Source organism: Poecilia formosa, unplaced genomic scaffold, assembly GCF_000485575.1.
Source record: "Poecilia formosa unplaced genomic scaffold, Poecilia_formosa-5.1.2 Scaffold1, whole genome shotgun sequence".
Classification (NCBI taxonomy): Eukaryota; Metazoa; Chordata; class Actinopteri; order Cyprinodontiformes; family Poeciliidae; genus Poecilia; species Poecilia formosa.
The window spans coordinates 2663216-2688830 of NW_006799940.1; the positions used below are offsets into that span (position 1 = coordinate 2663216).

General features: G+C 37.5%; 1 protein-coding gene across 1 annotated transcript in view; it reads right to left on the reverse strand.

Moving 5' to 3' along the window:
* Positions 1-303: 303 nt before the first annotated feature.
* rngtt (RNA guanylyltransferase and 5'-phosphatase) overlaps positions 304-25615 on the reverse strand; it is an 83970-nt gene continuing 58658 nt past the window's right edge. The window contains exons 13-16 of the mRNA XM_007545199.2: positions 19556-19656; positions 13031-13097; positions 3979-4102; positions 304-880 (exon numbers count right to left, since the gene is read on the reverse strand). Of these exons, the coding sequence (XP_007545261.1) occupies positions 714-880; positions 3979-4102; positions 13031-13097; positions 19556-19656 (459 nt within the window). The 3' untranslated portion in view covers positions 304-713. The remainder of the gene's footprint in view (positions 881-3978; positions 4103-13030; positions 13098-19555; positions 19657-25615) is intronic.

The following is a 25615-nucleotide window of genomic DNA, read 5'->3' on the forward strand; positions in this document are numbered from 1 at the left end:
TCCAGAGCAGTTTTTTTCAGGGTCCACTGCCTTCCTGCCGAGCAGCAAGTTGTTCCTTCAGGGAGCTGCTGAGACTGAAACGGCTGAGTAAAAATACAGCAGTGATGAGTTTCTGTTTACTTGTCGCCTTTCAAGCAAAACAACCACCTTAAAGATAAAGTCAGGCAGATCACTGGGAAATAGCCACTACACAATTACACACCTGAAACATCTAGATATTCCCTCCACTGAACACTTACCCTGTGAATTTTAATTGAAACGCTGAGATCTTAGTTGATAGGAAACTAAACTCATCAAGACAGATTGAGCTTTGATTATGTTTACTCCTCTTTTAAATTAAAACAAGGAAATGGTGGACACAAAGTAAACAGTGCTCATCAGGTGTTATCCATAACAAAGTCCTTTCTTGACTGTTTAGCTCAGAATTAAAAAAAAATTAAAATAAATAGGAAAACAGTCAAAAAAATAATCTAAGAATCATGTTCAGTGTTTTAATAAGAACACAAGCAATTCAAGCTACAAAGATTTCTACAAGGTAAATGGATGAATCACATTGAGGCAGTCACTTCTCTGAGGTCCAAACATGTACAAGCGAAAACGCGACGCAGCAGACGGGCTTGAAATGTTTCCTGTAGAGGGTCTGGATGCTGATGAGGATGTTTGCTGTGACTGTGGGTGTGGTTGGGAGTCCAGAGGGGCTCAGTTTGGAGGGGTTACGGCGCGGCCCAATTGGGTCTTTTCGGAGGGGGAGGGGGCATTAGCTCAGAGTCCGGGTCAGACGGGCGTTTCCGGCTCTGTGCGTTGACTCCCTGGGCGCAGCGGTCCAGATACTCGAAAAGGATTTCCTTCGTGACGGGTTCCTTGATGCTTTTACAGACAGCTGGGCAGAGAAAAACAAACGGGCACAGCAGGAAGGACGTTATCACAGAGACGCTGACAGGCTTTTCCACCCATTTATAGTGCAACTCGTAAACTTTTTTTTTTTTTTTTTATGTTACAACAAAAAGATTTTTAAGTTTTTTTTTTACAATTGGTAGTCTGTTAAAAAGTGTTTTACTTGATGACTGTGGTTTTCTTATGTCTGACAAAGTAAGTTGGCACATGCAGACTTTTTTTCAGACCTTTGTGGAGGCAAATCAGTTTTTCACGTGTCGGGCCAATCTCCCAATATTAAGGAAATCCAGGTCAATTTATTAGCTCTATTTTCAACTATTTTCTTCCTGTCACTCTTTCATGAAGGCCATATATATTTTTTTAGTTAATTTAAGAATCAACTGATTATTCCACCTGAGCTGTACAGGTTGGCTTCTTGTTCACTTTTTCTGATTGATGATCTCTTATCCAACCTGTCACTGTACGTGGAAAACTGTCTCTCAGTACGTTTGCAGCTGTGCCACACTCTTTCCATTTTTGGATAATAGATGAATTGGTGCTAAAACTTGCAAATCAGTTTTATAATCAAAACTTTTCCGCACTTTTATCCCTGACCTTTCAGGTGATGCTTTAGTCTTTGTGATGGTGTTTCCTCTCAGATATATAAAAAACAGCTATACTGATTTAGATGCTACTTTACACACATGTGTGCTGTTATAGTAAGTATGGATTTTATTTAGGGGTATCAGCATATATTTTTCACATTTATATTAATTAGATTATTGAAAACCTTTACAATTTTCAATCCAATTCACAATTCAGAACTACTTTTTGTTGTTCTGTCATATAAAACAGTAATAAACATACAAGGTAACACAGAAGGTCTTTGTACCAAACCTGACCTCATCAGCACTTATACTTTGAGCCATCTTCGCATTAAGTTTATAAAAAAAACGCCCCCCAAAAAACAGGATTTGGATCATTACCCCTGAGACTATGCATAGAAATAGCTCATCCCACTTCACAGCTCCCTTGGCACGTTCATGACCGAGCCACGGTACCAACAGCACATTAATGATTATTTGCAGTTGCTAAATGGAACAAAGTGTTATCAGTCTGCAGAGACATGCAAAGATATCTGTCAAGATTTTTTGATAAAAGAGACTTTTGCCATCTGGCCTCCGAGGCTGACTCGCAGCCCGCAGCAGCATCTAAAGCCCAATAACTCCATATTCTCTTCCATCTTCTACAATCAATTTAGTTTGCGGTTTAAATGCATTTGTCCTCCCTTCTGCTTCAAGTTTATATGGCTTCAGCTTCTGTTTTTATGCTTTGCCTTGTACAGCACTCTGATGTCAACATTTAGATGAAATGCTGTGCTAAAAAGGTTCATCAGACGGGGAGGCTGTGTGCCGTTTCCATCATCTTCTCCTTTGTTTACATACATTTATTTTCTCTGAAAGGTTAGAAGCTTTCAGATGATACAGAACAATGCATGTGAAGATTTTTCTTCAACCGAAACGTTTAATTCCTTTTTTCCTCCTGCATTAGAGTGTGAAATAACCCCCAAAATAACTCTTTGAGACAGAAACAGAAGAATTAATGCCATGTTAATTTTAAATCTCATTTATAAATGCTAACTATTTAAAATGTTTAAGACTATAAGGATCAAGCAGCATCTCAGAACATGGACGTTGAGGCAAAAGAGTGAATTTACACCTCATAAAATCTGAGTTTTTAACTCAAACATAAAACTTCAGAATAAGGTGATTTCATCTCTGAGTTTTTCATATGCACACTTTGATCTGGTCAAACCAAACGATAACAGGAAAAAGATTAATATGGTAATTAGAAAATGTGGAAAATTATTATTGTACAATAAAAAAAAGATTTCTTTTTCTTTTTTTATTTTATTACTTGTTGTATTAGTAAAATTATGCACACAAACATGAATAGATCATTTTTGGGGGTAAAAAAATGCTGTACATACTAAAAGTTTTTTTTTTTGTTTTTTTAGGAAAGGGCAGAATTTAGAAAAAAGAAAAACAGCAAATATTGTTGAACAATTATATATATTTTTATATTAACCCCTGCAATTTAAACTCTAGCCTTAAGCCCTACACCAAATGTTAACCCACAAACCACTGGTTGATAAAACACAACCGACAGCAGCAGGTGATTCTTCCCTCCACCGTCCAGAAACCAAATCTGATTTTTTTGACAGATAAGGTCTGACAGCATGTCTGAAGACATAAATCTGACAGACTGAACCTCAGGCTGGATGAATGATCGTCTAAAGCCCTCGACTCGGTTTGTGTCATCGCTCATCTTCCTTGCGTCTTCATCTTTCCGTGGCCGCTGCTCATCGTTCAGCAGGAGGTCGGTGCTGGCTGGTCTGCACGTCAAAGTTTACGCTCGGACTAAGTTTAACGTACTTTACGACACATCGTACATAACGTAGGTGTGCGGCGAAAAACTAGAATAATGTATGAAGAGCAGCAGGGCAGGTTGAGCTGAGAGAACATTTGTGGAAAATGTCGGATGAAGAATTGAAAAAGTTCATTTACATTCTGTGTTTTGTGCAAGAAAACTCTCACTCGAAAGAGCTGAGTGCGTCTATGCTCTGCAGATGGATGCACTCTGTCTTTTGAACCTGCTTTAAGGAAACGCCTTGCTTTCTACTTCTTGTTTTTGGGCCACTTATATATCCTGGATACCTGTTTACAGCGGTGGTATTTACTTAAAAAAGGGGGGTGGGGGGGACATTTTATGTAGCAAAATGTCAGCTTCTCTGCTCAAAGAAAGGACACGGATGAAAACAATTTGTCCTGGGCACAGAGTGCGAGGCCTGACGGGTTGGTGTGCACGCTTACACAACAGAACATCTGCCACCTCCACACACACAAGCACACACACACGCATGCATTCGTTCGCAATCTCATAACAGGGAAATCTAACTGAGAGCAAAGCCTGATGTAAAATACTGATAAAATAAGCCATTAATCGCAGGCTGACTGCTCGTTTTTCACTTTGATACATCTGCAGATAAAGGAGGAGGTGAGGTATTAATAAATAACTGCAGACGAGGAAGGAATAGATGCTCACCCATGGCTGTGTCATAGGAGTTGGGGAAGCTTTTGTCCACCCTCTGCCTCATAAACACCCAGCTGTTGTTAGCGAAGGTGCACTCGATGATCTTGCTGTCGTACTGTTTCAGCTCTTTGGTTGCCTGTGCAGACACAAAGAAGAGATTCATCGAAAACTGCTAGAGGAGGAAAAGTTTCATTTGTTTTATTCTTTCTAGTTTCTGTAAAAATGAAACGTATGTTGTTAGATTATCTGGTTTAATGGTGATGGCTGTCATTAACAGCATGAATATGCAGAGAAATGACATAACTGGACAAGAGGGAAATCCATGACATTCAAAATAAAGTAAAAAAATAAAAAATAAAATCACTTAAGTATATTTGAAGTAAAATTTATTTTGAAAAGTTAAAATTTCAATATTTAGCAGGAGTATAAAGAAACAGTGATCAGTATGTATTCAGGTTTTAGTCGGTTTTCTGCAAGTTTCAAACCACAAAAATAATTACATTATATATTTTTTTTCTTCAATCAGCAGTAAACAAACAATATTTTCAATATCTGGAGCTATTCTGATATTTTTATGTTACTGGTATTATGTATGCTGAAGACACATGATGCCATTTTTTTAGCACAATCAAGTAACTGTATGACCTTCAGTTCAGCTGACTTTGTAATTTGAAACCTTAAAATTGGGCCTTTGTCCCTTTAAGAAACTCCAGCTCTTTCCGACACGCCGCCTTCAGCACGTCCTCATAACAATGCTTCTCATTGTGCTGTTCACAACCATTCTCAGGAGCATTGAACTGGGAAGTAGTTCATATGATAAGCTCAACAGATGTTTGCTAACTGCTGCTGCGAAACCCCAGGTATGTTTTCGATGAGGACGTTACATAAAAAAGTTCATTTTACACAATAACGCCTCTTTAAAAAAAGCGGAAGGCATAAAACTGACAAGAGATTTTAACAGATTGATTACACGGTGCATTCAGGAAAGTATTCACAGCGCTTCACTGTTTCCACACTTTGTTATGTCACAGCTTTATTCCAAACTGTATTAATCTCTTTCCTAAAAATCCTACGCACATGGGATTTCTTCTCTGCATCTATTGCACGGTCACAACAGACACCTGCTCATAATAAACCTGCGTGAGATTGTTTCCTTATGAAGCCATTCTGCTGTCACCAGGTTTGATCAAGAGAAGTCAGTGCTGCGAAAGCAATGACAACACAGAACTGTGTTTTTTTTTGTGTTTTTTTTAACCACTGAAAAAGTGATCAACTAAATGTCATCGCATATATTAAACCTGCAGCTTAATGTTTAAATTGATTTCATCTGAGTTGGATTCTTAAAGTGGAAATTAATTGGGCCTGATTGTCTGGTAAAGTGCTTTGAGATCTCATTTGTTCTGAATTAGTGCCAAACGAATGAACTGAATTGAAACAAATAAAAGAAAGTGTCCAGTCATTATGTGAAGGTCTCGGATTATTTTGTAATATGACAGAGATACAACATATTCTATCCGTAATGAAACATCAGCACATGCAAACACTAACGCATTTTGAATTGGCTTTGATGCAGCTCCTGACAAAGCAGTCCAACAGTTCCCAGTCCACCTACTGAGCTACAAAGGATCGCTAACCTATTACATCATATTCTGCTTTGAAAATCAAAAAAAATAAAAATCAGTGCTGCATACTGTAACACTGCTCAAGTGTACGAAAGTGGCACATCATACTGAAGATCAAGTATGAGTCAAAGAAGACATTTGAGCATCTGTTGTTTATTTGTCAAGGGACTGTGTCTCACTGAGAGGATTGTTGAAACTTGGAAAAATGTAAATCCCTGAACTGCTGGGAACCAGGAAGGCACCCAAAAATGTGCAGCAGCAATGAGATTTTAAAAGAAGCAACAATGGAGGCTCAAGATTTAGTATAATGCTCCTCATTGAAGATGGACTCATGCAGGGTAAAAAAAAAAAAAAATGACAAAGACGATGACCTTCAGGGTTCAAACGGAACCCGTGACTCCCAGTCAGAGACTGACAGCGGCCACTGCCAGGAAAGCCCCGACGTTTGGCAAGACACTACAAAGTAAGAGCTTATGTGGTCCTAGAGTGCCGGGCATCTGGGCTCGCAATGGGTGTCGAATTCACACAGGAAGCAAGACAGGGTATGAGGAAGGAAGGGAGAAACTGAGAGAAAGAATGCAGCACATAGAGAGAGAGCAGATATGTTTAGACTTTCAGAAATCACATTTTACAGTGTAATTATAGTTAAATTTTGATTTTTTTTTTATGTCAGTATGAAGATAGGGTCTGGTGAGCCAAACGTATCTTTCAGCGGCAGAATCTCTGAGCTCTCCTAAAGCTTCCTGCAGCAAACTGCCAGAAAACTGTGAAGGGCATCGCAGGCAGGCAGGCAGCTAACAGGCTGGATCTCTCCCTGCTGCTGACGGGTGACATGTTGGCTGCCATTTTTCATCACCACTTGGTGCCTAATCCATCCAAATCTGTCTCATTATGGCGGCACACGTGTCCCCCCAGTTATCAGGGACATTCCAACTCTTTACAAGTCTGTGCAACACTAGTGTAGGGATGGTTCAAAAACAGAATTAATGCACCAACAGCATGTATCTGATGCTGTAGTTAGGGATGGGACACCAAATTCAGACTCTGTTATAAAGTATAGATGGACGAATGGATGGATATGAGGACAGATGGTGGATGAACAGAAGAATGCATGATGGATGAAGAGAAGACAGACCTATGGATGGATGAGTGGATGAATACTTGGAAAGGTGAATGGGGGGGATGCATGAATAAATGAACAAAAGAATAAATGGACAGATAGATGGATGGGCAGTCAGATGAAGCCTTGACAAAAGTGAAAGAATGATTAGACAGATGTTACATGACTGGTTGGATGAAAAAAGGGAGAAATGGACAGGAGAATAGTTTAACTGCTAGATGAACAAAGACGGATGTTGGATTGACAAACTGATATTTTCAGATAAAGGAATACAGCATAAATTATCTAAGGAAATAAAAACGTGTTTCAATACTCTAATTCCTTTTTTTCTCCTTTATTTTAAACACCTGGAAAATATTTTGACACCATTTTGTCTTGTTCCAGGCTGCAAGCAACTACTGTTGATGAGAAACTTTTTTTTTCTTTCAGTCATCAAACAATTCATCAATGCATTTTAATGAATATTCACTCTGCAGAGGTTTGTAGTTTGAATATATTATTCCTTTTAAAGACAGGAACTGGGTACGGGTTCATGTGAAATCAACACAATCTCTAGAAACTTAGCTGGAGAATTACAGCATACTGCCATGACAGCATTAATCATTCCTGACATAAAAATGCCTTCATAGTCTCAGTTCTGCCACATCAGTAGCGTCTCAGTGCCAGTGTGTCATCAGATAATTTAAATAAAGACTTCATTTCCATGTAAGATGTTAAACTCCAAGAAATATCACTCTTACCCAGAGATCGGAACTATTTCATCCCTGCCGTAATTTTATAACTGCTCCATATATTACATCTGTAGAAAAGCGGTAGGTTAGATTCGATAATATATTCAGCCATTTGTAGCTGTTTAGTTGGAGAGCAATTTATTTTCCCTGGCTTATTGCTATCTTGTCTTAAATTGTCAAATTGTCTTCTGTAATGAGGCCTTTTTTGTGGTTTCAGAGAAATTAAAATTATGCATACATGTTTTTTCAATGACTTAAAAAGTGCACACTGACATATTTTAGCTTGCAGTGTTTTTAGTTTAATGACTTTGTGGTTAGTCTCAATAGATGTGTAAATGTGCATTTCTGTGTGTGTCGACTACTGTGGCTTTCAGGTAATATAATATCTTAAGAGCCAAATTTTCTGGTTAAACAAATGGCTAGACAGATAAATAAATGTTTGCTTTAGACATTACTGTAACTTTCTCTACGTTTCTACAGCATGCATTTACCATGGCAACACATCTTACTGATAAAAATACCTCTTAGTCTTGTAGTATATCTGTGACAACATAATAAACATCTAAAGAAAGTATTTATATGTCGGTACATTCAAAATTTGGCATCTGATCTTAATCTAGTCAAACTGCTGCAACACTTGGGTATCCAGTATATTGTGCCGAAGAGACAAATCGACATTCAGAATTAGACGTTTTCCTGAAAAGGTCTTTTGTTTTCCTACAACCAAACTCACTTTTGTTTCTTTCTGAAGTTAAATCAGAATAGAGTCGCAGGTCCACGGCTCTCGGGTCCATTTTAATAAAAGAACACAAGATGAGACGACGTATAAGTGGGAAGAGGATATAAGATGCAGACGTGTGAATATGAACAGGTTTCCAGGGAATAACTTCATTGATGAACAGTACGAAAATCAATGTTCAAACTTTAATATATGTTGTCAGACAGAATACAGTATTTGCCTTCCGAACAGTAATATCTCATCCAGTGAAAATAAAGAAAGCTGGGCCAAAAAAACCCAGCAGACAGAGTGGATCATCTTCAGGGTTCCTACTTGGGCCAATAAGATCGAGACATCAGGGAAGTCAGAAAATAAATAGGATTCCCGATTAACCAATTACACAACAGACTCACACTTTGAGTGTGTGTAAAGCTGATCATTACCTCTCACATCCAGTTTGACTGTTCAATCAGAGACTAATAGGTGAAAAACAAGGTAATGAAGTGCAAGTGAGCAGGAGTTCAGCTCGTTAGGTAAACAAGTGGCTCTGAGCAATAGCACCTTAACAAAACCTTAACAAATGTCCTTTAAACTTTACAAACTAAATGGGCACGTTGTTTTCAAAAGCAGCGGTTTCTATGGGTACCACGTTCAAATATTCCGTGACTTCATGTTTTTAATCCTCTATCTAATATATTAGGCCTGTGGGCTATAAAAATTGATCTGAAGAACTTTAATGACACTTAAATGATGGTGAAGCAGAGAGAGTCACAAAGCGATGCCTTCAGGAGTCACATAAATTGGAGAGCTCAGTGAAGGAAACAACAGTCAAAATCATTTCAGCACCTGGCGGTGGAGGTGCATGCTGGGAACCCATCTTAGTTTCATCAAAGCTGCAAGGTTTTTTTTTTTAGGAAACTGCTCTTATCCCCGTCACTGGTGGGTTCGCCTGCCAGGTAGTGTTCAGATTATTTATGATTAATAATCTGTATTCACAGGCCACATATACCTCCAGCAGAGCAAGTAGACACCAGAAAGCATTGAGACTTGACTAAAAAGAGGAACTGTAAAGTAAAGCCTTTAGAAGAGATTTAAAGTGTCTCATAAAAAACTGCAATAGGGATTTTAAATTTGAGTCAATTTTAGCATCATTTTTAAAACAGTGTTGGATTATATTATAATTTCAAGCCTAATAGGGACTTCAGTTATAAGTAGTTTTCAATTATTTTTTGCTTTCGACCTTCAAAATAACATTAGCAGGTACATTAGACCCGACAAATGTTTTATCCTGAGAATAGAAACACTTTCGTTTATTAGCATATATTCATCTCAACTCATCCAGCTGAAAAAAAAAGAAAGTCAATAAACACATCTATTGTGTTGGTGACCATGTTTCCATCCTGAACAGATTGCTGAAGTATTAGGCTACATTTTTGGTCTTGGTTTAGACAGGACTAATAGAAAATATGTTTTACTAACATATTTTAATGCAAATCTAGTATGTTGTGCATGAATAAAATGTAGAAAAAAATTTATTCCAATGCTTAAAAAATACAGCACCGTGCTTTGAATGACATACACATTAAACATTATTGTTTTAGCTGCTCTCTGCTCAGCTTAAAAACAGGAATTTATAAAGAAAACACAGATTTCAAATTGCAATGAAATGTCTCGGTGGGGTCACAGTAGAAAATAATCAGACTGCACAAAAACAACAGAAATCAGGAGGTACATGTCCGACAACCGGCTCTGAGTTTGAAAACAGAGGGAATAGTTGTTGAGAAATTTTACATAAGCCTCCAAAAAATGTCTAAAAGTAACATTTAAGATCAAACTGTGTGGTTATAGTTATGCATGAGAAATGCACCTCCTCTTGGATTCTTTTTTTTTTCTTGTTAAATACAGGCTTATTTTTCATGCAGCTGCATCTACTGTTTAACATAAAACGCATGCAGCGTGTTGTGTGCCGCAAGGCGAGGAATAAACTTCAAAGGAATGTTTTCGACAACATAATTCTCTTAAGGCATCTGTTTGGTGAAGGCGCACCAAAATCTTGATATCATCATTTTAAAGTGCTTGGAGTTTCGGGGTGCTGTGCGGTGTAGAGACAGATCACATAACTCATATGGGGGATTTTGGTCCACAATGCCGGCGTTCAGGATTTGATTCGTGAGTTTGGGATATTTGCTGCATGTCATGTCTTCTCTCTCTGCTCATTTCTTGTCTAAATAATGTGGTGTTGAGTTTTGCAACCCTGAGCTATCATCTAGGATCAAACAAACTTAAGGGTTTCTGAGGGATGCTGTGGGTTAAATTTGAAATATTATAAGATCTTTTTAAGGATCACTAAGATTTAAACTTATGATCACTATAAAAAAGACTTAGTTGTAGCACATTAATTTAAGCAAGTTGGAAACTTGGACCCACAGCGGGGTCCGACTTCAAATTTGGGAATTTATGAGACAATTTAAGGGGAGAAGTATGGCAAAAGCTCTTGTCTGATGGAGTATAACAAACTTATTGACTTCAGTCTTAACATACATAAAACATACATTAAACCAGCAGAAATGTATTCACAAGACAAATTAGAAGCACTTTTATAGATCAAACAGTACATAGTAGGTGATTTTATTTTATTCCTAAAATTCATTCAGGTTTTAAAAAATTGCAAACAAGTAAAAAATATTTTCAGCAATAGAAGAGTTTTCAAAGGCTGTGCCAGTAAATCCATCTAAAAGCTCCTTTCCAAAATCATTTCCTTTAGGAACAAATAGAAATTACCACAATAAAGGAGCCAAGTTTGAAAAATTACCTCAATAAAGCAAGTTTTTGTGAAAATCCCGCAATATTTTCGAATAACAGAAAGGTTGGCTTGATTTCTTTCACCGGCAGCCAAATGCATTTCGATGAGCTGTCAGCCGAATGTTCCGAATTGCATCTAATCGGAGCTTCAAAATGACTGCGATGCCCAGAAGGAAGGAGATCAATGTCAAAGATACAATCCGGTGGCTCACAGCAGACAACAAACTCACACCCTCACTGTGCAGAGGTGTTGGATTTAGCAGGAACAGCGTCCTGATTGAAAGCACAAGTCCTCTTGTCCTCTGCTAACATGTAATCGATACATTTTTAAAGCAGATTAGCACTTGGGTCAGCTGTAAACAACGTTTTACTAGAAAAGAGTGACATCCAAACTGATGTAGAGACAGTCAAGGGACTGCAGGACTTTTCAGGCTACAGACTAAGGAGCAAACAGAAAACAGAAGTCTGCAACTTTAATGGATTGTGCTCCTAAATAGTAACAAACTACACCCTGTAGAAGTACCTCATCAACAATAGTACATTTTCAGAAAAGACTTGTAATAACAGAACATATGTATCATATTACTTTTCCTTTAGATGTCACCATCAGGCTGCCCAATCCAAAACTGCAGAGAAACTGATTGCTGGAGTTTGAGTTGATAAAAATGACAAAACTGAGAGCAAAAAATGATAAAATTGTATTCTTGTTGCTGACTGGGATAAAATGTATGGAAAAATGATAATTTTATTGCTCTTCAAACGCGGTATACATGTGAGGTGATGTGTTAGTTCAGTAGAAAGCTAAATAACGTAGCTGAACCTGTAATTATATCAAAATCACAAAAAAGGAACAAATACAAACATTCTACTTGGTAATGCTTGATGTTTGCACTGAATATGCTGCTATAGGAAATTTCTTTTAGCACATTTTACCCAAACACTTGCTTAGTTGTTCTTTTTGTAATAACGTTTGCTTAATTACTGGTATTTTATATTTGATTGTACCAATGTCATGTACTTTATTTATCCTTAATTGCATCTGGCTGGTGAAGCACTTTGTGCAGGAAAAGTGCTAATAAATAAACTTGACATTGACTTGTTTTTGTTCCAGAAACTGCTTAACAGGTGAATTTCTAAACCTCTTGCAAAGTCAAACAGCAGTTAGGTTATATTAAATATTGTAGAGATGTGTGGCAAAACGTAGCTTTTTCAAAAGCACATTAAACCTGTAGTCCATATATTTATATTTTTCATATGAAAAGAGCATATTAAAGAGTATTTGTGCAAATATGTTTCTTCTTCTATGACAATGCACTATTATTGTTGGTAGAATGCCTTATTGGGAAGGCTCAAAAAGCAAAATAACATTTTATTTTAATGTTTTGCCATGTTACAACCAGAAACTTAAAAATGTTTTGTTGTTTTTATGAGGTGGACAGAAGCAGATTAATGTATAACTGTGGAACGCATTTATTCTGACACCTCTAAGTAAAACACAGTCAAATCAAAAGCTTCAGAAGTTAACCTTTTTAATAAATAGTCAATCTTGTCAGTATAAAAACAGCCTTTCTGTGAAGGCCTCTGAGATGATGATGATTATTATTATTATTAAAGATGATGACTGAAGCTAAATACAGATCAAATTTGGAATTAAAACCTGTTAAAAACTGCAGATAACTTCACTTTGGGGCTAAGAATCACCTACACCATAAAATACAGCCAGACTATAAAGAAATGGGTCTGATCCAAAGATATTCATGTGTTATATCATGTTGCTGCATCACAAAAAATTCCAAAAAACACATCTAAGATTGTGGCTGTAACAACACCAAATGTGTACAGCTTTGCGTTTGCTGGCATTATTGATGTCAGTATAGCAATATAATCATTTTTTCATAATGACATTGCAATGAGCTTCTCATGAAAGAAAAATCATTTAGGCAAATCAAATGAATCGGCTGACTCAGCACAAACTTTTAAATTAAAAGCGGTTAACTTCAAAACAGAGCGGAAGGTGGAGGACCGCCAGCATGAAGATGAATCCAACAAAGCAACACATTTATGTCCTCACCCTCATCGTTGCAAAGGGTCTATCGTAGTTTCCAACGTAGAGCAAGCCGACGGTCTGTGGTAACAGCCTGGAAAGGCAAAAAGATCACGGTTAACACCAGCAACTCCCCCCCAGTGCAGGATCTCAACACTGAAGTATGTGAGTGTTAACAGCGTTGGAAAGAAACCACTACTCCACTTCCATTTACCAGCTAGTAACAGAATGATAAAGGATGTGAGATTACACCTCACTGAGCCCTTCTGTGTGTCTGCACAGCTTGATGTCCCTCTACCCACAGAGTGAACTACAGTATGGGCATGTTTACAGTACAGCACTGCAACACAAAGAACAGAGAATACCGGCTTTTGGAGTACTGGTCTCAAAACTTTAATGAGATTAAAACGTACAGTAGGTGAAGGACTTGAATGCCAAGAAAACAAAAATTCTCAAAAGCAAAAAGAGAAAAAGGTCAGGTTGTGAAGCATGATCTGTGTTCCTTAGATGGATGAAACAAACATCAACTTGTTCTGGAACAATAAAAAGGCTTTTGTGTGATGTTTTACAGTGACATTGAGTATGATTTCTGAAAGGGTTTTAATGTCTCACTGCTGTTTGGAGCAATTATCTTACCTAAACACTAACAGAGGGGTTATTTTTGTCTCTGTAACTTAACGCAGACCTATTAACCCCTCCTGGGCAAAGAAGCTACAAATTAAACCAGCAGTTTATACTGAATTCCAAGTTGTAAAATCAAACAGAAAGCAAAGTTGGAGGTAATATGTGTGTAAATAAATGTTTTGTTTCGACCCTTCATCAATTTCATCCCACCAGCTGCTATGACAGGCATAAAACTGAGCATTTTTATAACCTTATGGAACAAACTGTGGTTATAAGCTACAATGACTCACATCATCTACGCTTAGAAGTGCTTGGGTTTTAACAAGGGTCCTAATTTTTCATATTTTAAGTGGAAAAAAACATTGATGAGAAACAAATTAGCATTCCTAGATCAACTTCCAAGACTTCCTATCATTTTAGATACAACACAAATGCCAAAGCTACAATTAATCACAAAACTATTCATGTCCTTAAACTGTAGATTTAAAATTATGTTCATTCAATCTCAATAGAAATTGATAGAAATTAAGAGTTATCTCTTCAAAGAAAAATATCTTAAAGGACTGTTATTTTTTATGTTTTTAATTTTCTTTTTAATTAATTTGGCACATAAAAACATCTTTAGTCTTTTTTCAATAAATTTTAATTTGCATCACAGAAATAAAACTCTTTTTCTAATTGCAGAGCAACTTTTTGAATGTTTCCCTTTAGTGATGAGCTCAAAATCTTTGAGGCTGGAAGGCCTCCTCACTATTACCTTAATATTTAGCTTCAGGTAATATTAACATTCTCTATTACATTCTAATGAGGACAGAAGCCAGGCTGCTCCAGAACATTAATATTACTATGAATAAGAAGAAAGGTAAACTGCAGATTGCTTTGATCCTAAATTATTTTGGCCTCAACTGAACAAAATAGTGTTTTGGTCCAAACAAGAGCAGCTGTGTAGGCTAAAAGTTCACAAAGAAATAGTCACTAAGATTCATTAATAGAAAATGTGCATTGCCCTCAAAGAAAAAATGAGGAATTATGAAAGGCTGTGAGCTAAATGAATCAAAACCTAAAAGTGTTTACAAGAGACAAAGAGTACCTAAAATTATTCCATAAAAAAGGAAAAATCTAATAAAGATAGGACCTCAGGACCTCAGAGAAGCATCATTCTTTGGTTAATCAAATTACTGTAAGGCCAGTTTGTAGATAATAGCTTTTTTTGTGGGTTCAAAATGTTGTTAACTATTTGTTCCAATAAAGTGGGAACAAATAGTGTTTTTGTCACTGCCTAAAGATGAATCTGAAATTGTTTCTCTGCTGAAATAATGGTTTATGCAATGGGAACCTTTCTAAAGAGAGATAACACATAGGAGACTAGACAGGAACTGAAACTATCCCCCCAAGAGACTTAAAATCAATTCTTATGTGATATGTCAAAACTGGCAGCGATGGCCAAAACAACAACAACCAAGTCAATTTCCAAATATTTCCAGAACAAACCGTTTGTACCTCCCAGATTACCAACAGATGTCTTAATCGCAGGGTTTGCTTCCCCTGCCCACCATAAAAATACAACTAATTGTCGCTGCAGCTTATTTCAGGCACTGTTTCTACAAACACTGACACAGGTTTTATATTAGTTACCCATTTTTAGCATCAAAATAGAGGGGGATGCAAAGCCAAATGGACATCTAAACAACAGGGCAGCTCCGCAGTCTGGTCCAGCTAATTCTCAGATCTCAAATGGAGCTGAAATCGGAGACCGTCCTCCCAGCCGCTCTCACCCCCTTCCTGCGTAATGATAGCTAGCAAGGGGAGGAAGGAAGCAGCAGTAGACATTAAGGGGGCCAAATAGGCATATTTTAATGTGCTTTGTCCAGTGCCAAGCCAAGTCCATTTCCATCAATAGCTGAACAGCCCCTCTAGGGCTTCAGGAATCTGCAGCACTCACAAACAACAAAATTACCTTCATTTTGACAGCTTCTCTTAAACAACAGTAAGTCCATGAGGTTTTCCCAAAGGGATTGGAATACAGACTGAAACAAATGGGGCTAAATCAAGAAAGCCTCACCGGAAGAAGCTTGCTGTGTGGACGTTTGCAAGCTCTTTCACTGCGTAACGTTCAACTTGCACACAAAACGCAACTATTTGAAATGACATGAAAACATCCGCTTTCTTTGAAGAAAGGTCGAGATAAATTGTTGTAAACAATACGTGGGTAAACACCAGTAAATATCTCGGGCTGAGGATTCATCAGGCTGCTTAAGCAAATCCATTATCAAAGTAAAATTAAACAGACAATAAACAAAATATGATTCAAATAAAAATTTTGGGGAATAAAACCATACAGCATCATCTAACTGCTTTACAGTTGAAGGAGTATAACACTTTGGAGTCATGATCATGCGTATAACACCGGGTTTCTAGGCTGCGTTGAGAGAGGCATAAATATTCAGAGTCTTACCTGCAGTACACAGCGTTAAGTGCACTTTCAGTTAGAGAATAATAATGGAGAGCTGATGCTCAAGGTGGAGCCACTTTAAATGATTAGCCTACTAAAGTAATAGTAAAGTTTTCTTGCTATTTTTGTTGCACCTTTGCTTTTAAAAGGTTTAAACATCTTTCGTCTACCAACATTTATCAGGCAAATTACCTTTCAGAGGCACAGGCATTTTAACTGATGGCTTTCAGCTGGAGATTGGTTTTTATTAAGCCATTTTTTGAACACTATCTAATTACTTCCAGCACCAGAAAGTGTCATTACGTGCCTAATGGTGTGTTGGTGGCCCTTTCTCTACAAAAACAACCCTGACTCAGTCGTGTAAGTTGAAAGGTAGAGATTTCATGGATTATTTCTCCAGCACATATCACAGCTGCTTGACTGAAATGAGAGCTGGAGAATTTTGAGGTCATGTCATCAAACTCGTGCTCCTCAAAACATCAGTGAAGCATCAGCTAAGATTTTCTTCCCCCCATAATTCATCTTGAATGTCAATGTAAAAGGCGATGTAAAAGAAAAGGAAGCAGACTAGATCATTCATTTACCATCAGGTATGAAAACCGTAGTTGGTAGAACATAAAGTCTATGGCCTCAATCAAAACCCTGCATTTGTATCTATAGATGTAAAGTATTATCAAATATGTACTATTAAACTATTGACTCTTCAATAATCATCCTATAAATGTTTAAACGCACACAATGTTGCTATGCCCTTGTATAACACGACACAAAATCCTAAAAAATGTGATTCTCTGTGATCAAGACCTGGCTTGAACTACAAGTCTGCAGTGATTGAAGTCAATCTATTCATAATGGCAGAGACTTCAAAGTCTGGCTCCAGATTTGTTCTGCAGGATTCTGCTAGATTGCATGAATGTCAGAAACCCATCTCTCTCGCCATCTTACGTTTTACAAATCGAATCCTTCTTTGCTGTGTTAGAAAAACTGGAGCATAAAAAATCTCCCTCAATCTTCCAGCCTCTTCTCAATTTTCTAATTTCATTCACTTTGGAGGCAAGGTTTTGAATTCACTCTGTGATGAAGCTCACCTTAATGCTTTTACAGGGCATGAACTTGACTAGAATCCTATAGACTAAATATGGATCACGATGCTGTAATGGAAATGATTCCTCGGAATAGAAAGGTGGTGCGAGAAGCTTTGGGCAACAGCCTTGGGAGAGGTAATTCAAGCTACCCAAGCTCCTAAAATCCCAGTGCATCTATTGAACTATGATATAACCATTACTCATCCTGCTTTCTGAGGGAATGCTGGCCAAAATTAGTAATGAATCCAGAAATCTATACAATACTTTTAGGCACCATCCTTAATTAGGATTCTGGCAATGTCTCTGCAATTGCTCAATATTTCCATTTTATCCTTTTCCATTTCTTCCCTCCTACTGCCACACAATAATCACTGTCTGCCTCTGTGCGTGCTTTCAGGGAAGGTAATAAAACTTTCAAGGCTGTATGCCTCAGTGGTGCAACAAGATGTGCTCAAGGATTGACTGTGTGGGCTGATGAATAAACAGTTGTTACCTCCAAACAAGTCTGTCCATCTCTCCCTTCCAGACAGCAACTAAGCAGAGATCTGAAAGCCTACACCGATACTAAGCAAGTCGTGGCGATCGGTACTCTGCCAGCAAAATTTATCTTTTGGGAAAATATCAAAAAGATCTGAAATGGCAACAATGATTGTCTGTGTTCTCCCACACACAGGGGAGGAGTAAAGACGCTAACAGGCTGGCCGTCTTTCGAGTAGAATGAGCGGCTGTGCCCTGGTGTCATCCTCGGAGTATGTTGTTGGTAAATGGAGGTGGGCTCACTCATGGCTAAAGAGCTGGAACAGTCACAGAGGTCAAAAGGCTCTCAGAGGAAAGATGACAACAACTCAGACAACAGGGGACAATATGGTGCTCTGAGTCGGCAGAAAAGAGTAGTCTGCTGAACAGCCAGACTATTGGTTACTTGGGGTTGTGCTCAAATGCACTAGTGGTTTAATTTACCGTGCAGATAAAAAACAAAAATCAACATGTCTCGAACCACTCAGTCCATTCTTTGAACATTCAGCAGATCAGCACTTTAGGCTCCAACAACCATATTGGATTCTGCCAAATTACCTCCAAACAGCATTAACTTCAGCCAGTTGTGCTTATCCTGTTTAGATCCCTAAAGCTTTTATTTTGCCGAGACGTGATAGATTAACTAGTTGTGTTAACAAGCAGTGTACCTAAAGAAGTGGCTGGTGAAAGGACTGTTTTTCAGGCCTACCAATTCAGCCTCACCTGTATCATTTGTATCAGCAAATTCACTTAACACCAAATTCAAACATGCAGAGTGAAGATGAACTAAACTAAAATGAAGGTGGTGAAAATTGTTGGCATCCTCATCCCAACTGAACAGAATCCGCTGCATTATTCTGCTGTTACTGCGTCGAAACATCTGGTTTACACTTTGTTTCTGTCCTCAAGTGATTGTCATCATGCAGGAGGAACAGCAGAGTAGAGACTGAAAGAATGTTTGTCCTATTTTGTGGCTCAGACTTTGTTATTTGAATTGTCTGTTAAGAAAATAATGCTTTCCTTATGAATTACTGAGTACAGGCAGATCTGACGTCTAGTGGAATCCACAGTTTAAGGCAAGAACTGCAGTAAATGTCATATCTCTACTGTAGAGAGATAATACTGTTTTCATGCATCTCCCATATTTCATATAAAAAATTGACTAAAAAAAGTCTTCTAAAGAAATTGCTACATTTTCCTCCATGCTGTTCAGGAGGTTCTCCCGTCAACATTGAGAATGCATAGCTTTTTAATCCAGACTATATACTTCGTAATCATCCGCTATTGACATATTCCATTATTAGAATTGCTAAAGAGCACCTCGTCACATAAAGTTTTGACACATTTCCTACTTTTACAATAGCTTCGCATTTCTAGATTCCAAAGCGTATTTGTGTGGTCCAAAATATCTTTCAGGTTCTGATTATCTTTTTAACAACCAAATTGCTTTTCTGCAGTTATGTTTATCAGGAGCAGGGCTTGAATCTGCAGTACTGGAAATGAATAATTAATGTCACACAAAATTGAAAGAACTAGAAGGACAAAGCTTGTACAGCAAAGTAAAAAGTGCCCGACACAAGATGGCAAACGGGTCCACACAGGCAACGATGGAGACAGAAGTTATCTTTGTCAGAGTGTGGCTGTACTGCAAAGGAAGAAATTAAACCCCAAGGGGGAAGAAAAGACATGAAATGAAAAAGAAAGTTTTAACGTCAGAGAAATTTAACGTGGTTTTAGGACAGCTGTATCCACAGCTTTTAATATATGTGTGCATGTAAGAGCAGCTTTCTCAGTGTGCACACCCTGTTGTGTAACGAAATGATAGGTGCTATTGGATTTGTCAGGCAAAGCGTTGTCCTGGCAACAGCCACTCACCCCTCTCCTCCGACTTTGGTGATCTTGAGGCGAAAGTCCACAGAGTTGAGGTTGGGGGGCTTCCACTTGAGGATGTCGTCACACCTCCCAGCTTTGTACCTCTGTGGAAAGGACAACAAATTTAACACTGTAGAACGGATTTGATTTTCCAGAAAACATCAGCGACAATTTGACACATGAACACGGTGAAGAACCAAATCGCTGAAGGACTTTTTTTGGGGGCGAAAGTTAAAGAAAACCCCTATGAAATGGACTCTCTACTAACAAGTCCTGTCGGCGTAATGTCTGGCTGAAATAGATTAATACAAATATTTATGCACAATGATTCACCCTGACTCCAGGTTTTACATCACAACTATGTTTCACCGTGCACCGGCGTACAGTACGAGACCGCATCCTTCCTTCTGCCGCTTGGATTATTCATGTGCGCCTGACATTTCGAAGGACGTGAATCAAGCGCACTGAAACATGAGGAATGTAAAGGCATGACGACGGGTGGAGGCGGGAACAGATGACCAAATTCTGTCACTGTCAGGTTGCCAGGTAACAGAAGTCTCCTGCGAGGGAACGTGTGAGAAAACAGACAAGATTCCTCAGGAGGACCTGCACTGTCATAGCGCATGAAAAAGTAAAGAGGGTCTAGACTCGGCCCTCGTATGCCCCTGTGGAAAGCGGGTGGAAAGTTAGGCCACTAAGGCAGAAGAAACACAGAAAACCGGATTTTGTGGAGCTGTTGTGTTTTCTGGATTATATAAAACTCAAGGCACTTTCACACAGCTTTCCCTCAACCAAATAAAACCAATTGACCTAGAGATTAAAATTTAAATGTATGATTTTATGCCCAAGAGTTTATGAGCAAACCCTGAATTCAAAAACACTGAAATAAATTATTTTTGAAAGGGATCTTTCAAGCATTCACAGCATTCACTTTTTTAGCATATAACTGGGATTTTGTATCAGCAAATGAATTGAAATACCTCTGATTAGTAACAGTGATGCAAAATTGACAGTACTTTGTACAACAACAACAAAATACAAAAAATGCCTCAAACTGCTGAGCTGAATATAATGAATAGAAGTAGAAAAGTTTAATAATTTGGAAAATCAGCTTCCAAACACTATTCTGAATATATGAGGTGATGCAACTCGGTGGTAAACATGCAACCATCTTTTTTTTTTATAGCTAGTTGATGCCATCAAATCAAAATTTCTGTAAGCTTCAGCGGCAGTTTCAATGCTTTACATGGAGGCTATGTAGCATTTCAAATTCAAATCACACAATGTGATGCAAATAAAGAGCCCCACAAACTCAAAAAATATTTAAAAGTTGTCAACAGCATGAACTAAAAGTCCCAGAGGATCTATTCAGGTTTGTTCTCAACCCTGTGTGCTAAAATATGTATGCTACCACTTTAAACTACAGTGATATCTTCTCAAAATGAGTCCATGCCAGAGGAACCATGGCAACAACTTTATGAAAGGCCTATCAGACTGCAGGTAGAATCAACAGACAGCCTTCAAATTCATTTCTAAATGAAAATGTGTTGCCTGATGCACTTGCTCTTTCATTACTATTGTTAGTCTAGTCAATAAGTGATCGCATATAAAAAAAGTTTATTACTGAAGCGACCGTCTGTGTCGACCTTGCCGTCAGGAGCATATCTCTCGTCTATCACATTCATTTTCAAGTAATGAGGTGCCACTGCATAGAAATTACCTGCTGTTTCAAATCAGAATGTCAGGGGCTTCGACTTTCAGAGTGTGAGGGGAAAAAATGGAAGCATCCAGATAATACATTAGCAAATGTCTTATTTCACTTCTGAAAGCAAAATATGACGGGTTATTAGCCTCGTTGTAGATAAAGTAAAGACATTTGGGCTCAGAAAAACACATTTCTGCCAAAGAACTCTAAATGTTGAGAATCATTTCACATATTTACAAGAAAAAAACTGGGATAAAATCTGGTTTTGAAATCTTGAATTAGCAATTACTAAATCTTTCGTGATAAAAGACATACATTTCCAATATTAAAACAGAGATATTTCCTGACACTGTAGTCAGAAATTTGTAAAACAAAACAAAAAAACCCTCAGAAATGATTGATTAGTCATCCTTCAATTATTGTTTTTCCTTTTATTTTACAAAAGCCCAAATAATCTTTCATAGAAAAATAACGTAAATGTATAACAAGTGTATCTGATGTCAAATATCATCATCTTCCAAAAATAATGGCATAAATAATTTTTTGCCAACAGTTGTTTTGGCAAAAATATCACCACTTCTTTCTTTGCAAAAATGCTTTTGGCAAAATAAAAACTATATATTTTAGGAAAGTGACAATATGAAATCTGTTTGATACTTAATGGAAGAATAACAAAAAGTAGTGATAGTCAACAATTAAAAAAAAACTTATAAGGGATCAAAACAAAGAAGTTATAAAAAATGTAATGCAGTTTGATTTTAGTTAGTTTTACAATATGAAGTTAACAATACTGAAAGACCAAACACACCATTTGTCCCAGGAACTATTGGCTATCCTAACTGGGTTTATGTATTTCAAATAACATACCAAGCTGCAACATTTCTTCAACCTTTTTCTAGCTCTATTGAAATCAGCAATACGGAAATAAAAGTGCATCAATGAACTGACAACTTGTGTCAAATTCAATATTTTCATAGTAAAAGCTTTCACAGAATCCAGCATGAGGTGATAGTAGGTGGCAAAGGAGCTCTTACTGTGTTAGCATAAAAAAATCGACTCCAGCCGAGCTCTTTAAAACCTTTTTTTTTTTTTTTGGATCAAGATAAATATTGAATTTACAGCAATAAAAATATCACATAGTATTTTGATTCACAAAGCGTTATCTATAGAAAAAAAAATCCAAATTCATCCAATACGACACCACAGAGAACATCCCTGCACTGCCTACACAAACATTAATGGCCCAGCACCTCTCATCACGGAAAGAATATGACTGAACAGCTGCAGCAGGGGCATCATCAGAGGAACTATAGCTGAACAGCAGTGCTATAAAGGTGGAATGGTTTGTGCAATTTGTGCAAAAAAAAAAAAAAAAAGCATGAATAAATAAATATATAAAAACAACAGGGGCGTTTTCAAGAGCTAAGGCTCTGCAAAAATGTTAAGAGTTACAACCTCAGCTTGGATTTTGCCTAACCAAACCTGCAGTTATTTCTTTCTTTTTTTTTTTTGCATCACTATCAACTCACCTGATTTGAAACCTCTGCAGGTGAGAAGAAAGCCAGGTAAAAGAGACAAATGAGAACACAGGGAGGGATGAGATCATAAACTATGCTACAAGTTATCAAACATCCCCCCCAACAGTGATGTGAATTTCTTTTTAAAGTTGAGAAATGGAGAGGTGTAATTGATCTAACACAATCAATGTTTCCTCTGGAGGAAATTTAGCTTTTATTGATTTAAAAAGAGACATGAAGTAAACAAAAAACTGGAGAATATTCACATCTGTTTTTTTGTTGTTGTTTTTTTGCTCTGCAGAATTCAGTGCAGAGATTAAAATGTCAGAAGGCTATTTTTAGGAAAATGCAATTCAAATCCAAACTTGCAATCTTTAAAGTGGTCTCATTTAATACATTCTGAAGATAAACAGTATCTGTGATCAGATCACATAATCTGAGTGATATGTCATTCTTCAGATCGTCTAATGCATGCAAAGGTTCCAGCTCTATGGAATCACCTGATTGGTGTTAACATGCTTTCTATGACTGACAAATCATTATTCATTGCACTGATTCAACTTAATGAATCAGAATGTTGAAGAACTTAAATGTTCATAAAAAGAGAATATGAATAACTGTTAGAGTTAACTGCCCAAATAATAACAACAAAAAAGTGTTCAGTGCTGCAAGGACTGATACGGGAGGTTTTGTTATCAATGGCTTCAACTGCTGTATATGTGGGTTAATCTAATAGGATATTTTACAGAAGTCTAAATGATAATAAATGAAGTACATTTTGTCAAATATCAACTTTTGTCACATCAGTAAATATCTATAAACTATGTGCTGCTTTTAATGTGGCCTGTTATACATAGTATGTGTATTACGATAAAAAGAATAAAATTTACAGTGTGCTACTGCGCTTCTATTTTCCCCCCAGTTAATAATTATCACCAGAAGATACGAGGTTAAAAGGTCAATATTCTTTACTCAATCTATTATTGCTGTTAGGGGTTCAAATAATCTAGACGGGAGACAGAACTGGAAGTGGAGGAGCTGAAGATGCTGAGGTTCTCCTTGGGAGTGACAAGGACAGACAGGATTAACAACGAGGTCACCAGAGGTACAGCGCAGGTTAAACGACTGGGAGATAAAGTTAGACAGGCCAGTCTGAGACGGCTTGGACCTGTGCAGAAGAGCACTGGGAATATTGGTAGAAGGATGTTAGAATGAGAACAGAGGATGCAGAAAACAGAGTTAGATGGAGGAGGACTCAATGTGGCGACCCCTAAAAAGGAAACAGCAAAAGTAAAAAGGAAAAGAGAGGTTCAAACGATCATTAGCTAAATTTAACAGTAAAGCAGAGCGTCTCCTGCCATGTCAGGTACCAAGCATTTAACATGCAATGGTGAGTGAATTTTTACTGGTGTAGATAGTGTGTCTGCATGCATTACATAAATGATGCAAAGCTATTTTAGGGGAATTGCAACATTTGAGTAGAAGTGGCACATCTTTGAGGTATCTTTATGGTGTTTTATAATACATTTGCCTTCATGCAATGACTAAAATAACTAGTCTTGTAATATTGCCAGGATATTACAAGTCTAGTTATATTCAGAGAGCATGCTCGTTCTTTCCCTGAAACAGCTGCACTGTTTTTGCAAACCCTTCTTAAGGTCAAATAAATATTACCATCAACAAAATACAAATGCATGTTAAATATTGAGCTTTTAATTCACTTTTGTTAGGGATAATTTGCGTTTTCGGAGAAATTCAAAGTCTATTAAACCAAATCAGTGAAGAAACTCACAGCTATAGAAAGCTTATTTCATTCAGGCAACATCTGAAACTGTAATCCATAAATATTAGACGGCATGATTGATGGAAAAACGCTGTCGCATAAAAAATATGTTCCCTATTACATTATTAAGCAATTTTAATCAACAAAAGATTCATAGAATTGCTGATTACATAGGAGCAAAACAAGTTTTCCAGAGGGCTTACTGGAAAACTCCTTTGATTAAAATATTTTTTTAAGCCTCATTTCAATAGCAGCTTTTGCTGCAGGGCAGACGTAATGTTCAAGAGGGCTGTGGATTACACACAAAAGGCAACAAAAGTCCAATAAATCTGTTCCTAGGAGACGAGCAGTCCCTCAGTTTCAGCCCAGACGCTGCATAGGGTTTATTTGAGAACCCCACTGGCACCATGGGGACCTTTGAGCCAAGGTTCTGGTGCACCCTGGCGCAGCAGAACAGCTATATCTTGTGATAAACAATAAGAGAACATGGGGAAATAGAAAACCTAATGAGTAAACCATGAGGTAAATCAGGTGTAAGAGATATCTAAGCCAAGAAAAATGCACATTAACCTAGTGATGTGGTCACCTACATAACAAAAAACAACTGAATTTGTCAAATAATCTAATCACCAGCAGCAAACATATCACAGCTTGGATACTTACTGAGATTTTCTATTGCACAGTTTAAATGATCTGCCAAAAACAAGAAAGCAAACATTCTTCTTTCAAGTCTTTACACTGAGATTACCATCTGGACAGTTCTTAGAAGCGGTTTCATCATCTGCAGCAATGGTTGTCTTATCAATTCAGAATTTATTCAATGCTGCTGAAACAAAGAAAACACATTTCAAGGACACCATGTGTTTGCCGAGATAGCATCCAGCAACCGCCGGTGTGGAGGTAACCTTTGTACCCATATTAATGGACATTCATTTCAAGAACCCCCTGCTGAGATTAACCTCGAGACCAGCCTAAATCCCATTCACAACAGAAGAGATTAACACCACACAAGTGTAAGGATTTAAGGAGGAACAAAAATCAAAGACTTGAGGCTGTAC